At 39.7% G+C, this 15,352-nt stretch overlaps 1 protein-coding gene across 1 annotated transcript in view; it reads left to right on the plus strand.

Moving 5' to 3' along the window:
• The window catches only part of LOC132129678 (retinoic acid-induced protein 2-like), a 23,915-nt gene continuing 8,563 nt past the window's right edge, over window positions 1-15,352 (plus strand). Inside the window, exons 1-2 of the mRNA XM_059541331.1 lie at window positions 1-350; window positions 11,711-14,167. Coding sequence (XP_059397314.1) covers window positions 11,800-13,512 — 1,713 coding nt within the window. The 5' untranslated portion in view covers window positions 1-350; window positions 11,711-11,799 and the 3' untranslated portion in view covers window positions 13,513-14,167. The remainder of the gene's footprint in view (window positions 351-11,710; window positions 14,168-15,352) is intronic.

A 15,352-nucleotide genomic window follows, 5' to 3' on the forward strand; every position in this document is an offset into this window, starting at 1 on the left:
TGTGTGTGTGTGTGTGTGTGTGTCTGTGTGTGTGAGAGAGAGAGAGAGAGAGAGAGAGAGAGAGGGGATCAGAGCGTCTGTGCGGCCACAGACAAGCGTCACACCGACACACATCCGTCGCGCTTTACGGTGAAACGCTGAAACGCGCGACACAGGCCTGCGTCCGCCACCGTAAACCGCCACACATAGCGGATTGTTCGCGTCTCATATGATACACACGAGCAGACAAACCCTCCCATAGGAAACCGACGAGTGCTTAATGACAGCGATCGAGCGACTGGTCAGCAAGAAAACCGAGGAAAATCCAGGAATAACGCCGGACCCCGGGACGACTTTGTGTTCATTCCCAGGTAACGCGTGCTCGCCTTTCATTAACGTGCGCGTGATTGTCAGTGACGGGTTTTAGAGATCGTTTCATGCATTGGCACAGGACTACATTGCTTTATTCCCTGTATAACGTTATATAGTGCTATAATAGTACAGTATATAATGTATATCCAATAACAGGGTGTCGTTGGATGGAGAAACAGACATCACACCCCACAGTAAACCCGTCGGGCGGCTGCACAGGTGCAGCTCTCGTGGGTTTAAAGGCATTCGCAAACCACAGATCGTATTGAACCGCTTAAGGACATTATATATTCTTATACTGAAACAATTAGACCACGTAGTAGACTAAAAAATGACGTGGATAAAGATTTACGCGTGTCTGATTGATGCGTTGTTGAAATAACAGAAATGATGTTGGTCTTAAAGGGACAGATCACCTAAAAATCCTAATTTAGTCCGTGTTTACTCACCCTTACGATGTTAAAACCCAGTGCACTTACTGTATTTAATGACGCAAAAGCAGAAATTAGTTTTGTGTGAGGAACTGCCATAATTCTCAAATATTCTGTAAATTAGATTTGTCATTTTTGGTGTACTGTTCCTTTAACGTGTGCGCCTTGGGAATTGTGGGGTCAGATATGTTTCTAAATAGCTTATGGGTAACACAAGAGCTCCCTAGTTTGGGATATTTGAATAATTAGTTGTGGTGATGGTAGGAACTCTTAATCTGACATTTTTTTAAATCGTTTTGACATTTTGTGCAGCAGCATTGAGGAGATAGGCTACAGAAATGCTTTTGACTTTAAACCCTGTATTATTGTGTTTAGATGCATTGGGCATGATTACAGAGAATTAAATCTCATTGTGTTTTTTCTCAATATGAGAGCATCTTACAAACACATTTACTAGTTCTAATATAAGTGCAATGTGCATCAAATCAACAACAGCACTGTGAAGCTTCCTGAAAAGCATAAAAATGCTAAAACACCGATGCAAAGACATGATTATGATGTTCCAGACTCTAGTAATGCTGTACATGGGATTGTAACTGCATTCTTGATGAGGCTGTGACATCATAATGGAGCTGGATGGTGTCCATGGTAACTGTAGAATTGTTTATGTCCTTGGTAACCGTTCCGTCAATTGAGTTAATCAGTGCTTCCTCACGGACTCACGTGCACTTCTGAAAGCATTAGGTCACGTTTGCAGGATTGAAAGCTTTGAGGGTCAAACTGAGGCTGGGTTTTCTTGACCTTTGCGCACACAAGTTCAGGACAACCAACCATCGTCAGTACATTAAATTGGCCTGAAGGGCAGTCGTTAGCGCATTAGTATTCACACATTAGCACCAGTCAACACCCACTTCCCTTTAGTCAACCATTTAGCATGCAATAATATAAGAAAAGTGTACATTAGAAACATTGTTTTACCATACTTTAAATCCTTTCAACAGGCTCCTCCCCTTAGTGAATTTTTTTTTGCTAAAAGTTTTTACTAGTGGAAAAATGTACTACAATATTTTATCTAGAGCTGAAACAACGAATCGATTTAATCGATTAAAATCGATTATTAAAATAGTTGTCAACTAATTTAGTCATCGATTCGTTGCTAAATAACTTTTATTTGCCGTAAGCGGCTCATTTCGTGCATATTTCAAATCTGCGGTGACCAAAGTGTGGCAGTAATGAGCCACCGGAGGTTTTACTCAGCCAGTACAACAGGAGAAGTAGCGAATAGCCAATAGCTGGCCTTGTTTTATGTCACGTGCTTCCCGAACAGCGTCTCTGCAGCCTTTAAAAAAGAAGAGTAACCTGTAAACTCTGCACTACTGCATTGTTTAAGGGAACGTTCACATATCGCGTCTTTTGCGCGCTCAAGTTCGTTATTTCCAACACCGCACCGCATCGAGTTAAAAACATTTAAACTTTTCAGAATGCAGCAAGCGCACCGCGGGTCATATGACAAGAACTAACCAATCAGCTTCATCCTTTCCCGTAACAACGTTAAAAGCTCAGTCAAAATGAAAGGAACAGCTGATCATAGTTGTATATGGATTTCCATTTTGAAATAAATTTAGTAGCAGAGCTACTGCAAGCGATTTTTTGAGCTGCAAATCCATTTATCCTTTGCTGAGATTTCCGCGTCTTCAAGGAGAGAGCACGTCACGTTTGCTTATCAAAGGCAGACGCCTCAGGGGCGCTTCTGTCCGAACGCTTTGGAAAGGAGGAGAAAGCGGTGCGCCTATCGTTTTCCACGCGTTTTTAGGCGCGATTTGTGAACGGCCCCTAAGACTTTCATTTGTGCAGATTCTCCAGTACAATGTTGTTTGCAAATGTTTAGTCGTAAAAGCTGATAACATTGCTTTTTAACAGTTAACATTTAAAGCTTTACAAACATGTTCTGTGATCAGTTTTTCGTTTACCAGTTCAAAATTCAGTCGTGCTGCCTAATTATGACTGAATGAGAGAGGTAAATGTAGATATTTGAAATGCACTTTTTTTTCTAAGTATTCACTGCTCTTCTTCACACAGCAGGTTTTTTGTGTGTGTCCTATTTTTTTTTCTGGACAACCTTCTGATGGATTTTACTTTAAAATGTGAGTTCCATTCAGGTTTCATGCCATTGGCACTTTTTTTGAAGGATTGTTTACAATTTCACAGCAAAAGCTATAAAGCTTTTTCCCAGTAAATAATAAAATACAATGCTCTGCAATTTTATTCTGTTTTATCCTTATTCTTCGTGAAAATATGTTCTGAAAGATTCCTTAATAAGCTTTGTTCGGGATGTTAAACTACTTTAGGAGCTCTAAGGACTGCCATGGTGAAAACATTATTTGAAATCTCCTTGTGAAATTTGCTAGAGTATGGGTCAGTGTTCTGATTGCAGAAGAGTTCGACAAAGGATTACTAACACAATAAAACAACTCCAGGTATATTTTTGATGAGGATATGACAGTGCAAAATGGTTAAAATCTCTTAAATCTATGCTGAATGATAAAGACCATTTATTAATAATTTACTTGGGGAAAAAATGGAAAAAACTAAAATATAAGTACATAAACCGATTAATCGATTAATCGTAAAAATAATCGACAGATTAATCGATTATCAAAATAATCGTTAGTTGCAGCCCTAATTTTATCATTGAAATCTTTTCTAATCTTGATCACATATTATTGGAAAGGTCTGAGTCTCAAGGTTCCATATATGGTGAATATTTTATAAGTAATATTTTGACATATCTATACATTTGTGACGAATTGCATTAAAAAAAATCTAGTTTGGCCATCAACTAGTGGCTATTTTTGGTATAGCACCTAAACAATATCTTACAGGTACCTCCATTTTTTTGTGATATCAACTTCAAATTTGGAACATATCTTTAAACATGGCTTTGATTTGATGACTATTTAAGCAGTTCTTTTTTAGTATTGTATGTTTCCTTTATAGTAAACGTAAACTTCTGTAACTTTTTTTTACACTTTCATATTTTGCTATTTTTTTCAGCAATAACCTGCTGATTATTTTCTTTAAACATACTGCAATTAAGTTAATAAGATCTTGGGGTGTGTGCAATAATATTATAAATTGTACATCATAAAGACATTATTTGTTAATATTATTTTTTATAATTTTCAAAATACTAAGAAAATGTTTTTCAACATTTATATATGCATACACAATATTCACAATATATTCACAACCATTTTACCGGCAACATAAAATTAAGTTAAATTTAGTAATGTTTGTATTGTCAAAAGGTCAGTTTTTTAAGCTGTACTTTGTTTGTGTGTGTGTTGTTTTTTTTTTTTTTGTAAAACCATAGCGAACACTTCTAGAGAATGGATTCTAGGTTTAGAAAATCTGTGTGATTCCCGAGTAGCTGCCTAATCTTATTTTAGGCCTTAAGCCACAGGCCAGTTAACTCAGGAATGTCCTGCATTGACGGCGTCAGGCTTGCTGTCCTCTCGTCTTTTGGGTTGTGCTTTTAAAATGCAGGAGGAGATAGATCGTCGTGTGTGTGTGTGTGTGTGTGTGTGTGAAAGAATGTTGTTGGATTTTTGGGGGGTGAACAACCACAGATGCACAGAGTCATGACCCAAATGTTCAGAAAAACAAGCGTCTTATTTAAACATTGCATTTCATGCAAAAACGGCCACTTTAACAATCTCTTCAAAATCAAATTTTTCTTGTTAGATTGTGCTTTGGATTGAATTGTAGTGTTAATGCTGAGCTGGCTAGTTTATGGTATTGTATTTAGGTGTTGATCACACTTACATTTAGCTGACGCTTTTATCCAAAGCGACTTACAATTGCTATATATGTCAGAGGTCGCACGCCTCTGGAGCAACTAGGGGTTAAGTGTCTTGCTCAGGGACACATTGGTGTCTCACAGTGGTTTCGAACCCGGGTCTCTCACACCAAAAGCATGCGTCTTATCAACTGCGCCAACACCACCTCTACACTTACCGGTTTTGTTCAAATGTGCCATTCCTTTCAGGAGTAACTGTCATGTGCTGCTGGCGTTCAGAGTGTTTTAAGCATGTTACTGAAAAGTAAGTAACTAATATCCGAGAAGTTACTATGTCATTGCTGTGCAGTTGCTGAGGTCTTCTGGATAGTTTCTGAGGTCTTGCTATAGCGGGTGTTTTTTTTATACACTAATTGTATGCATCTGTCAAACATAGATCTCTCTAGTATGTAGTTGACTTTACTCTGAGATCCAGAACATAACTTCCCAGGACAGTTTTCATCTGTTGTCACCCAACATCTCGTTCCAGAAGGTGATGCAGTACAGAAGTGTTTGATTGCACTGTACTCATTAGATTAGAATCTTCTGTCATGTCCGTTTCATGATTTCTGTCGAGTAGGTGCTCATGAGATTGTCTCATTGTTTCCTGTATAGACTCTGACCCTGAACCTGTTGTCATAACAGTAAGCTGAAGTTACCACGCATGAGAGCCATTTAGCTGTTAATGATAACGAATGTATAGGATGAGCTGCTGTCTGCCCTACACAGATCATGTTACCTCATATTTAATTAAAACGCCCCACAAATGGAGCCTATTTATAGCATCTGCCACCACAGTGCACTGTTGGGGCGTCCCAGAGCTGTAAACCACTGATCTCAGACCAGTTTGAGGTTTTAATGTGTTTTATGTGTGCTGAAGTAAGATCAGTAATTTGTAAAATGTAATTATACCTTTAAATGCCTAATAAAATGTGTTTATTACATGGAAGAAGGGGCGAGTCATATCTTGTGAGTGAAAAACAAAGAACACCCTAGCAACTACCCAGAAGACCTTAGCAACTGTGTGTGCATAGCAACACATTTGCAGCGACCCAGAAAACGTTAGCAATCAGCTACGATGGCACCAAAAACACCCTTGCTGTCACATAGCAACATAGTAGAAAAACTCTGACCACTTAGCAACCAGATAGCAATGCCCTTAGGAACCACTATACAACAGCCTAGCAATCACATAGCAACATGCTGAGAACCACTCAGTACACCCTAGCAACACTTTCAACACTAAACAAAGTTGCAGCCTCCCAGAAAACCCTAGCAACCCCCAAAACATATTTGTAGTCGCATAACAACATTTTAAAAACGTCTGAGTATCCACATAGGAAAGTCTTAGAAGACCCTAGCAACCACTCAGCAGCACCCTAAAATAATCCAAACACTTTAACAACTGCATAACTAGTCTGTAGTCTCCCAGAAAACCCTAGCAACGCACCTGGCAACCATCCCATAACATCCCTGCAGCCACAAAGACTGGTTTACAGCGGTAACCAAGGAAACGCTTTAAGCTCCACCTGCTGCGGTGTTCATAAGTGCTTTGTTTACAGCGGTAACCAAGGAAACGTCTTAAGCTCCACCTGCTGCGGTGTTCACAAGCACTTTGTTTTCAGCGGTAACCAAGGAAACGCCTTAAGCACCACCTGCTGTGGTGTTCATAAGTGCTTTGTTTACAGCGGTAACCGAGGAAACGCCTTAAGCTCCACCTGCTGCGGTGTTCACAAGCGCTTTGTTTACAGCGGTAACCAAGGAAACGCCTTAAGCTCCACCTGCTGCGGTGTTCACAAGCGCTTTGTTTACAGCGGTAACCGAGGAAATGTTTTAAGCTCCACCTGCTGTGGTGTTCATAAGCGCTTTGTTTACAGCGGTTACCAAGGTGAATTTGCGTCTCGTTCAGCTCGTCTACTGTTTCTGTTTCATGCTGATATTTCTTATGTATAGTTTCACAAAACTGAAATCAAATCATTCTGTTTTTGCTTCAAATTTCAAAATTATACTAATTTAGATTAAAAACTGCTGTGGAACATTTTGTCCAAACAATAATAAAAGGACACATTTAATTTATAATTTGTCTTAAATCTCATTTTGTTTATATAAAAAAGAAAAAACAGTGAATCGAATCGTGAAATCAGAATTGTGAATCGAATCGTGAGTTGAGTGAGTCTTTACATCCCTACTAATAGTTGTAGTGTTTTTAGTGGTGATTCTGGAGTTTGTTGGTCTTCAGTAATAGTGAACCTGAAATGTCTTTATGCAGTTGCCATAATCTCTTGTCTGTATGTGTGATGTTTGAAGCATCATCTGTACGACTGTTGGCCTGTGTGCATGTTTGTACCACCCACACAGGCTGTGCTGGGCCGTCCCATGCATATGCACAAATGCACCATTCATGGCCTGATAAGATTCACAGGACAGCTGTGCTCTGGGCCCAGCGCTGACCTAGAAGCGGGCAGAACCAGCAGGTGTTATGGGTCCAGTTATCACCCGAGAACCAATACAGTGCTGAGCTGGAGACACACTGAATGTTTGCTGTCAACAAGACGCCCTGCAGTGTCTGCTTCTAGATTCAATAAAAGACACTGTTTGCGTCCTGTTTGTTCTCAAAACTAATGAGCTGCACTGCTGCCTTTATATGTTACTGTTAAGCTCATTCTGATTCTAAGCTAACAACTATCCAATAAACAAAGCAAGGTACCTTTTTAGAATTGGCACAAAGTTGTTTAAAAATGAAAGGTGGTCAAGAATAACAAATGGTTAATCTTTAATTACATTGAACTTATGGGTTCAGCTATATATTTAAAATAAAATATATATTTGTTTCAATATGTATATATTTTTAATTATATTCAATAAGTATTTTTCATTGACATTTATATATTTATGTAAATTTGGGTTTTTAATTCCATTTACAAACTGATAAATGTTAAATCTGAGATACCGTAATTAATATAAAATTATATCTAAGTGTTTCTAAATAAATATACACACAAAATTATATATATTTTATATATATTTGTTATATATGTCATATATTTTTTCCACTAGGGCCATTTTGTAAAAAAGAAATGTCTGATGCATGGCTGATTGGTGTAAAGTTGTAAAACAATGAATATGTTTCACTTGTACATATTCAGTACAGGGGAGGAAGGTTTGTTGCTGTAATGCATGTTCAGAATAGCTGACCTGGGGTCAGGTCCTTGTGTAAACACCATTTAATTAAATTCAGTGTTTGTGTGTGCTTTAAAGCATTACATTTTCCATGTTGCCTAGCTATTTTCTGTCTCCCACTGTGCCAAATATCTGTTTTGTACCCTGTTTGCACCTTGAACTGGTGCAGATTTTAAAAAGCATTTAATTAAGGTCCATCCATGACTCTGAATCCTAAATACAGCTGTCAGGAGATTTTTACATCACTTCTACTGGCTTTAAATAAGAGTAGTTTTAGTACAGAGAGAGTCTGTCAGTGGGCATTAACAGAGCACACTACAGACACACACACTGCTCTTTTAAACTCTCTTCTGTCTAAAAGGTAAACAGCTATATAAATACTGTTCAGTTTCTTGCACAGACTGATCGTTTTGTGCCTTTACACATCAATGTATCGTCACGAGCTGCAGGGTTTAATTATTTGTTTTTTTATGTTTTAGCTGTGATTCCCATCCACTTCCAATATACGACTGATAGACTGCATTGGTTTTAGTTAAAAATCCTGGTTTGTGTTCTAATGAAGAAACAAAGTCACTTACATATTGGATGCTCTGGGGGTAAGCAGATAAACATCACACTAAAATTTTTAGATGAACTACTGTATCCATTTAAGAACTAGTTTGACTAACTAGCAGTTAACCAGGTGCTAATCATTTTTTTCTGATTCAAATTAGACCAACATTTTTTATGTAACTGACTTCAATAAATTATTTTCTTGCAGAAAAAATTAGATGACTGAATTTTGAAGACTAGTCCAAGTTCAATCAGAACACTTGGGGAATCAGTAAAAATGCAAATCAGTTGATTCAATGCAAGTCATATAAAATGCAAAACTGTTTGATCAATCATATCTAATCTTTTTGGTGGAAAACCAAACTGAAGTCAAACTCTAGTCTACAACAAAAATCCATCATGAAAACAATCAATGCATTGATAGTAGTGGAGACTCATTTTGTGATTTTGCCAAGAGACTTGTTAAGCTAGTGGAAACCTAACTCTGCTAACATCATTACCAGATCGACTACACTGAGAAAAGACAACCGGGTTGTATGCGAGATCAGGGTGGAGGTGGATTGGAGAATTGTTTCTAGGCTCCATCTCAATGGTGGGGACAAAACGGCAGCTTCTGCATGCTACACAGGAGATGGATTTATTAGCCCTGCGGTTGGCATGACAACAGCGCCTGTGGATGGAATAGAAGATTGTTGCTAAATTGTTCCATCTGTTCCAATTTCCAGTTGTAGAATGGAGTTTGCCCTGCACGGGATTTGTGCTCTATTGTCTGATAAAAGAACGTAGATGAAGACAAATCCTGGATAGATTCTTCCAGATGAAGCCATGTTATCATATCAAGCCAGTAAGTGTATCAGATTGCAGGGACAAATGGCTTTCTTATGTGCAATCAAACATAAAATCTACAGTTTATCACTAAAGTTGTCAGCAACGAACCAAAACACCAATTATTTGCATTTGTCTAATGCTGTGTCCCATTTAAATCAATGGTGGCATCTTCAATGGATATTAAAGTATTTTATTGAATATTTAAATATTATAAATAAATTATTTCAATTTTTTTTGATCAGTATGAAACACTTTCAGTAAACACTATCATTGCAATAGCAGTTTTCACTTCTGTTTCTGTCCTTTTTGCTTATTTTCATTTGTCAGTCATGTGCTTTAAATTAAGTTAGTCATATTCTAGAATATTCTTTTTAGGTGTGAGCAAAGTACATATTCATGCGTAGGCTATATAGACTTAATAAATTGTTAGTTTTTATGTAAAGTTTGACCCAGACGTTTCTTGATGGTTTTCACCTTTTAAAGCATCACAACAACATAATTTAGCTCTAATTAGTGGGCGAACTGAATCATGAGATCATTTTTTTCTGTTTTGTTGATGCATATATTTGAGATGTGGCAACAGCAGATGGTGTGTTTGGTGATTCTTTTATCTGTGATGTTTTTAGCTCTGATTTAGTGTCGAGATCGAACCGATCTCACCTGCTGCTGTGAATGCACACGCTCGTGCTTCTGTAAGGCTGTTTGCATTAACTGTCTCACACTGCAGAAATCTTTCAGCCCACAGAAAGCCCATCTGGGATGAAGTATCTCAGAAACAAATCATACAGAGGGTTTGGCGACCCACCTTATTGGCTTTCCAATGCTAGAGTGTAATGTATCGACTTTTATCCCCGCTTAGGATTTATTTCCAAGTTTTTTGGCTGTTCCTCTCAGATTGTATTTGTGTAGCATTTGAAGCATGTGTTTGTCTTCCAAAGACATCAACAAACGCACCATTTCGAGTCAAGTTATGTCACTCAGCGTCTTTGGCATAGAGAATGTGGAGGCTAAGACTAATTTTAAATTAAAGTCATGTTTGTGCAAAGACTAATTGGGAAAATGCACCTCACACGTGTTATGTTACCTGATGCATGGTTGCAGCAAGGACACTAAAGGTGATAAAGCACTAAATTTTTAGGTGAGTTAAGTTTGCATGTAAATGTTCAGAGGTTCATCTAGACACTGGATAAACAGACAGTTTATTTAACCTTTTGGTATGTCAGAACATTTCGAAAATTCACAAAATGTGCACAAAACATGCTTCACAACATAATTAGAGACATAAAAGTCCTGCAAGACAGTTTAGAAAACACGTGTGACTATTTAGAGTGGTCTGATCTGGGATAATTTTTTTTTCTAAACCAAAGCACCCGTCATTGAAGGTTGATTTAGAATCGGTGAGAAACACCGTCACTGAGTAATCACAGAGGAGCAGATGTGTCAAGGTCATCTGCTTCCTTATCTGACTTTTTCCACTGTCCTTCCATCAGTTTAGCAATGGAAATTCAGTGCTTTAGAAGTGGTTCTGAAATTCACCCTGGGAGACAATTGGTCTTAAAAATCAGTTGGCAGCTTGCCTGAATAAACGCAGATAAGGCAGTTCTCGCAGTGCTAGCATGAGCCTGCCACCCAACCTTCATAAGCACTACATTTTTTTGTGTATGATTTACTGACAGAGGAAACTTATAAATTTCTGCTGTTATGCTCTTGGAAATGTTGCAGATAAAATCATTGATGAAATGTTTGTGGTAGTGAAAACAGAAATGCAAAAGTTGGTTTTAGTGTCATTTGTGGTTGTTGCACGTGCTCAGGTCATCCTATTAGCATTCCAAAAAATGTTGCAATGTTTAATGGGTGCTTAACGCAGACCAAAAAAATGCCACTTTGAAAGATTGCTCCCATTTCTGCGTGCCCTGATCTTTTTTTTCCCTCACTTTGTTTTGCTTTTTCCTCCCTCCCTCTTTCTATTTCTCTCTTCTTCAAGGTACTCCCTCTTTCCTCCTTTCTGTCTCTTTGGCATTCTTTCTCTCTCTGTGTGTTTGCCTGAGGGAGGTGTACTTCATAGTCTTGGCAGCAATTTGTGTAATGAACTCCACACTAACGCTGGCTCATAAACAAATAAACCCAGGCACTCTGCGACGTAATTTCATCAAATCCACCCCCGTGCTCTCTTTGCTCCCCTCCCAAGCCAGCAAAGCAGTCCCTCTGTGTGAAAGGCTCCCAGTCTCTCTAAACTCTCTTCTGGTGTCTCCCATAATTCTGTGTGTGTGTCTGTGATTCCACTCTCGTGTCATGACATCATTCTGAAAGCTTACTGCTCTCGGAGGACAAAAACAGATGGTTGAACTTTTAGCAGTAAAGGAAACAATGCCTCCTTGGAGCCTTGTTAGCTTTGGGTATTAAGTTATAGAGGACAGGTAAGGATATAAAAGATTATAAAGGGTTACTAACCATTACTATGCTGACTATTGTGGTTTACGTCAACACATTTCTTGCCAGCTACTAATCATCTTCTCCCATTTGATCCTAGGGTTTGTGCTTGCATCCAATCTGAAGAAAACCATGAAATCCTCTACTTACAGCACCTGAAACAGATGTCAAGACAGTGATCAAGACACGATGGAAGAGCCATACAAAGATTCTGTAGCTGTAGACATGGCAAACACTCAGGAAGAGGCCTGCAATGGTGGAGCCACTGCCACTGATGCAGTTGGGAAACTCGAAGGAGAGGCCACTTCAATTATTCCAATTGAGACGTGGAATGTCAGCTCTCCAACTATCACAAAGCGATCCCTGTCACCCCTGCTAACAATACAAGCCACCCCGGTGGTGACTCCAGCTGCTGAGTCTCCCAATGGTGTTGCCCTGAAGGTTGCTACAACTGTACTTCAGCCAATATGCTTGGGGGAGAGTCCAGTGGTGTTGCCAATCCTTGCTGGCCCAGCTGCCCCTCAAATTGGACAATCTGGGGCTACTTCATATCTGATGACTAGTCAGGGTCCTGTGTCCCTACCTCTGGTCTTGGAACAACAAGTCCTCCAACACTTGAATCCTCAGTTGCTTCAACAATCAGCAACTTGTCCTGCCTTGCCACTACAGAATAACATTCTGTGCCAGAACCCTTCTCTTGCTCTCGGAGCACCTCCAATCCTGGACCAGAAAGGCACAAGTCCAGTGTTTGATACTAGTCTACTGACTCTTCTTCAGAACCCTAACCTTGCAGCCATCTTGCAGGACCTCTTCCCTGGCCAGGGGAACTCTTCTCCAACTTGTCACCCAGCATGTTCTCCACAGGTCGACCTTGCCTCTGCATTTCTTCCTCCTCCGCCTCTCTCGCAGCCCTATAGCTCTCCACTAGCCTCTCTTGTGCCACCAGCCACCTTGCTGGTCCCTTATCCTATTGTAATTCCACTTCCAATGCCTCTTCCAATCCCAGTGCCAATCCCTGTCCCGGTCTCCATGTGCAAGAACTCCAAGATAGATGTAGACTGCCCTAAACCGGCTTGTACTTCTAGCAAAAGCACCCAGACTTCACCTAGTGACATCTCCCCTCAATTGACATTTACCAGCAAGGAAATGGTAGTAGTCCAACAGCCCCTTCGCACTTGCTCATCCCCAGTAGTGACAGACGGAGAAGTGCTGGATTTATCCATAAGGACACCTCAACCTTCAATGCATGTTGATGTGCCACAAGGGATCCAGCCGTTTCAGCAGGACAGTGTCCTTGATTTGTCTATTCCTAGTACAAGAAAGACATGCATCAAGACTTGTAGCATGTATGGGCCATTGGCCCCGGAGCGGGAGAGAGAATGCCACATGGGGGACAATGCTAGCAGTGGACCTTTGGCTCTTGGGGTTCTACGGTCAGTAGACTGCACACCAAAACTAGACACCAAGCTTTTAAGTGGTTTAGCATCTCTAGAGTTCAGCAGACAGCACAAGTGGGTGGTAGACAGCGGTCATGGCAGTGTAGTGGCTGGGGCGGTACATGACTCTGCACTCAACGGAAGCGGCAACATTGAGATCGTCAGTACATCGCAGACAGCCAAAGTCATTGTGTCGGTCAAAGATGCAATGCCTTCCATTTTCTGCAGCAAGCTAAAAGGATTGTCAGGCGTTTCTACAAAGAACTTTTCCATTAAACGTGATGCCACTCAAGGGGGCTTCACAACACTACCCAGGGTCCCGGGGGATCAGCGAGGAGAATCCAGTGACCCGCTCAAAAAGATCTCTAAAAACAGAGGCATCAAACTGAAGAAAGTAAGCTCCCAGGAGATTCATATACTGCCAATAAAGAAGCAGCGACTGACAGCGTTTCTACCCAGAAAATAACACATGCTCTTGCTTTCAGAGGGAGAAGGGAAAACCAATGTCTTAAGCTAAGAAACAGCTTCTGAGATGGTTTGAGAAATTTAACCAGGGTATGATGATGATGCTAAATGCATAAAAAGCCCTAAAGCTTTTTCTCCAAGCTGTTCAAATGATTTAGCCCGATGCTGGCTTCCTCTGGTCTGACGGTTGGCATTTCATCCATTCATTATAAAGCAATCAGACGAAGTCAACAGGAAAATGCTCCAAGTAAAAGAACCAATCTGAACTGGCTCAAATGCACTACTACTGATATTCTGTAGCATGTTCAGCATTAATGCCAGAATTGACTCCCTATGCATTTTGATTCTTGGTCACACATCCTCATGAATGATTCATCAAGCGTAATCTGCATTGTCATTAATGCATGAGATCTGTTTTGAAACCTGGCCAGCTGTCAGTGAGAAACACAACGTGCAGCACTGACAGATTCTCCTCTCGCTAATATGCTTTTGCCAAATTCTTGTTCTCCTCTCGCTGTTTACACTTGGAGTGCAAGACGTTTCCCATTTTTGGTCCTAATGAACTGTAGAAGGGAACAGTGACCTTTTGCTTCCCTAATCACTGTATTAATCAGTGGGGCATTGGAGCGGAGCATCCTCTTTGAAGAACATGAGGGGTAAGCAGTTAGCATGGCAGCCTGATAATCACTTGGCAAAGCCCAGACCTCGGTTTCATTGTCTGATGATTGGAGGAAATGGTTGTCAGTAGCAACAAAGCATTTTTTTTTATCATCCTCCCTTTGGGGGGCAAAAAGCCTCCCTCCACCCACATACCCCAAACTAAATTAAAACTAAATATTCATCAGGGGTTCGTCCCTAACGAGCAAAAATCTGAGTGAAATGGCTTATTAATGCTGTTTTTATGGCCGTGGGTTCAACTCAAGTGTCATTTTTTAGATTATTGCCATCCAGCTGTGTGAACACACAAGGAGAGTTAAACTTGCAGCAGTGTACAGATTTTATAATGATGATCTTAATACACCTTCAGTGTTTTAGATGAGCAATTGCCGACAATGGACGTAAAGAGTTCAAAATGAAACCTCTATCCCTCAGCAAGCATTAAGAACTTTTCCCCTTCACAGTTGAACCTGGTTTTTATCTATACATGTTACTCGTATTGTGCGACGTGCATCAGTGTATGTTATTCCCTGGTTTTTGTAATCTTTCATGAAAATAAAAAGCCTTGTAGGTGATTTCAGCAAGATTGCACAAGCAATTGGCTAATATCAAGGCTGTCTAGTCACTGTTTTAAGATACTTTTGTGGTTAATGCAGTCTTTCTAAAATCTTGCAATAGGTAATGTAAAAAGCCTTGTAGGTGATTTCAGCAAGATTGCACAAGCAATTGGCTAATATCAAGGCTGTCTAGTCACTGTTTTAAGATACTTTTGTGGTTAATGCAGTCTTTCTAAAATCTTGCAATAGGTAATGCAACAATTTAATGCCAAGTAACATTACAGGAAGAGAGGCTAAGGCAATAATAACAAATAATGGTAGGATTGAAAGTGTTACTATTTGAATATGTGAAGATGCTCTTGAAGGTGTACTTGACCTTTAGCTCCAATCAAAACGCATCTTCATAAGTGTGTGCTGGTGATATTTACAATCCACTGCAAACTCCCCTTTAGTTTTGGATTAGTTCCCCCGCTTTTCATGATCAAATACATTTCTGATGGATAAAATTAAGAGCCACCCTACTTTTTTTAAACGTTAAACCTTTTATTAAGAGTTTGAATGTGGATTATGAGTGATGCTTTATGAATGCACTAAATCTGTTTAAATCTTTGTTGCTTTCATGTGGCT

Source organism: Carassius carassius, chromosome 46 (assembly GCF_963082965.1).
Source record: "Carassius carassius chromosome 46, fCarCar2.1, whole genome shotgun sequence".
Classification (NCBI taxonomy): Eukaryota; Metazoa; Chordata; class Actinopteri; order Cypriniformes; family Cyprinidae; genus Carassius; species Carassius carassius.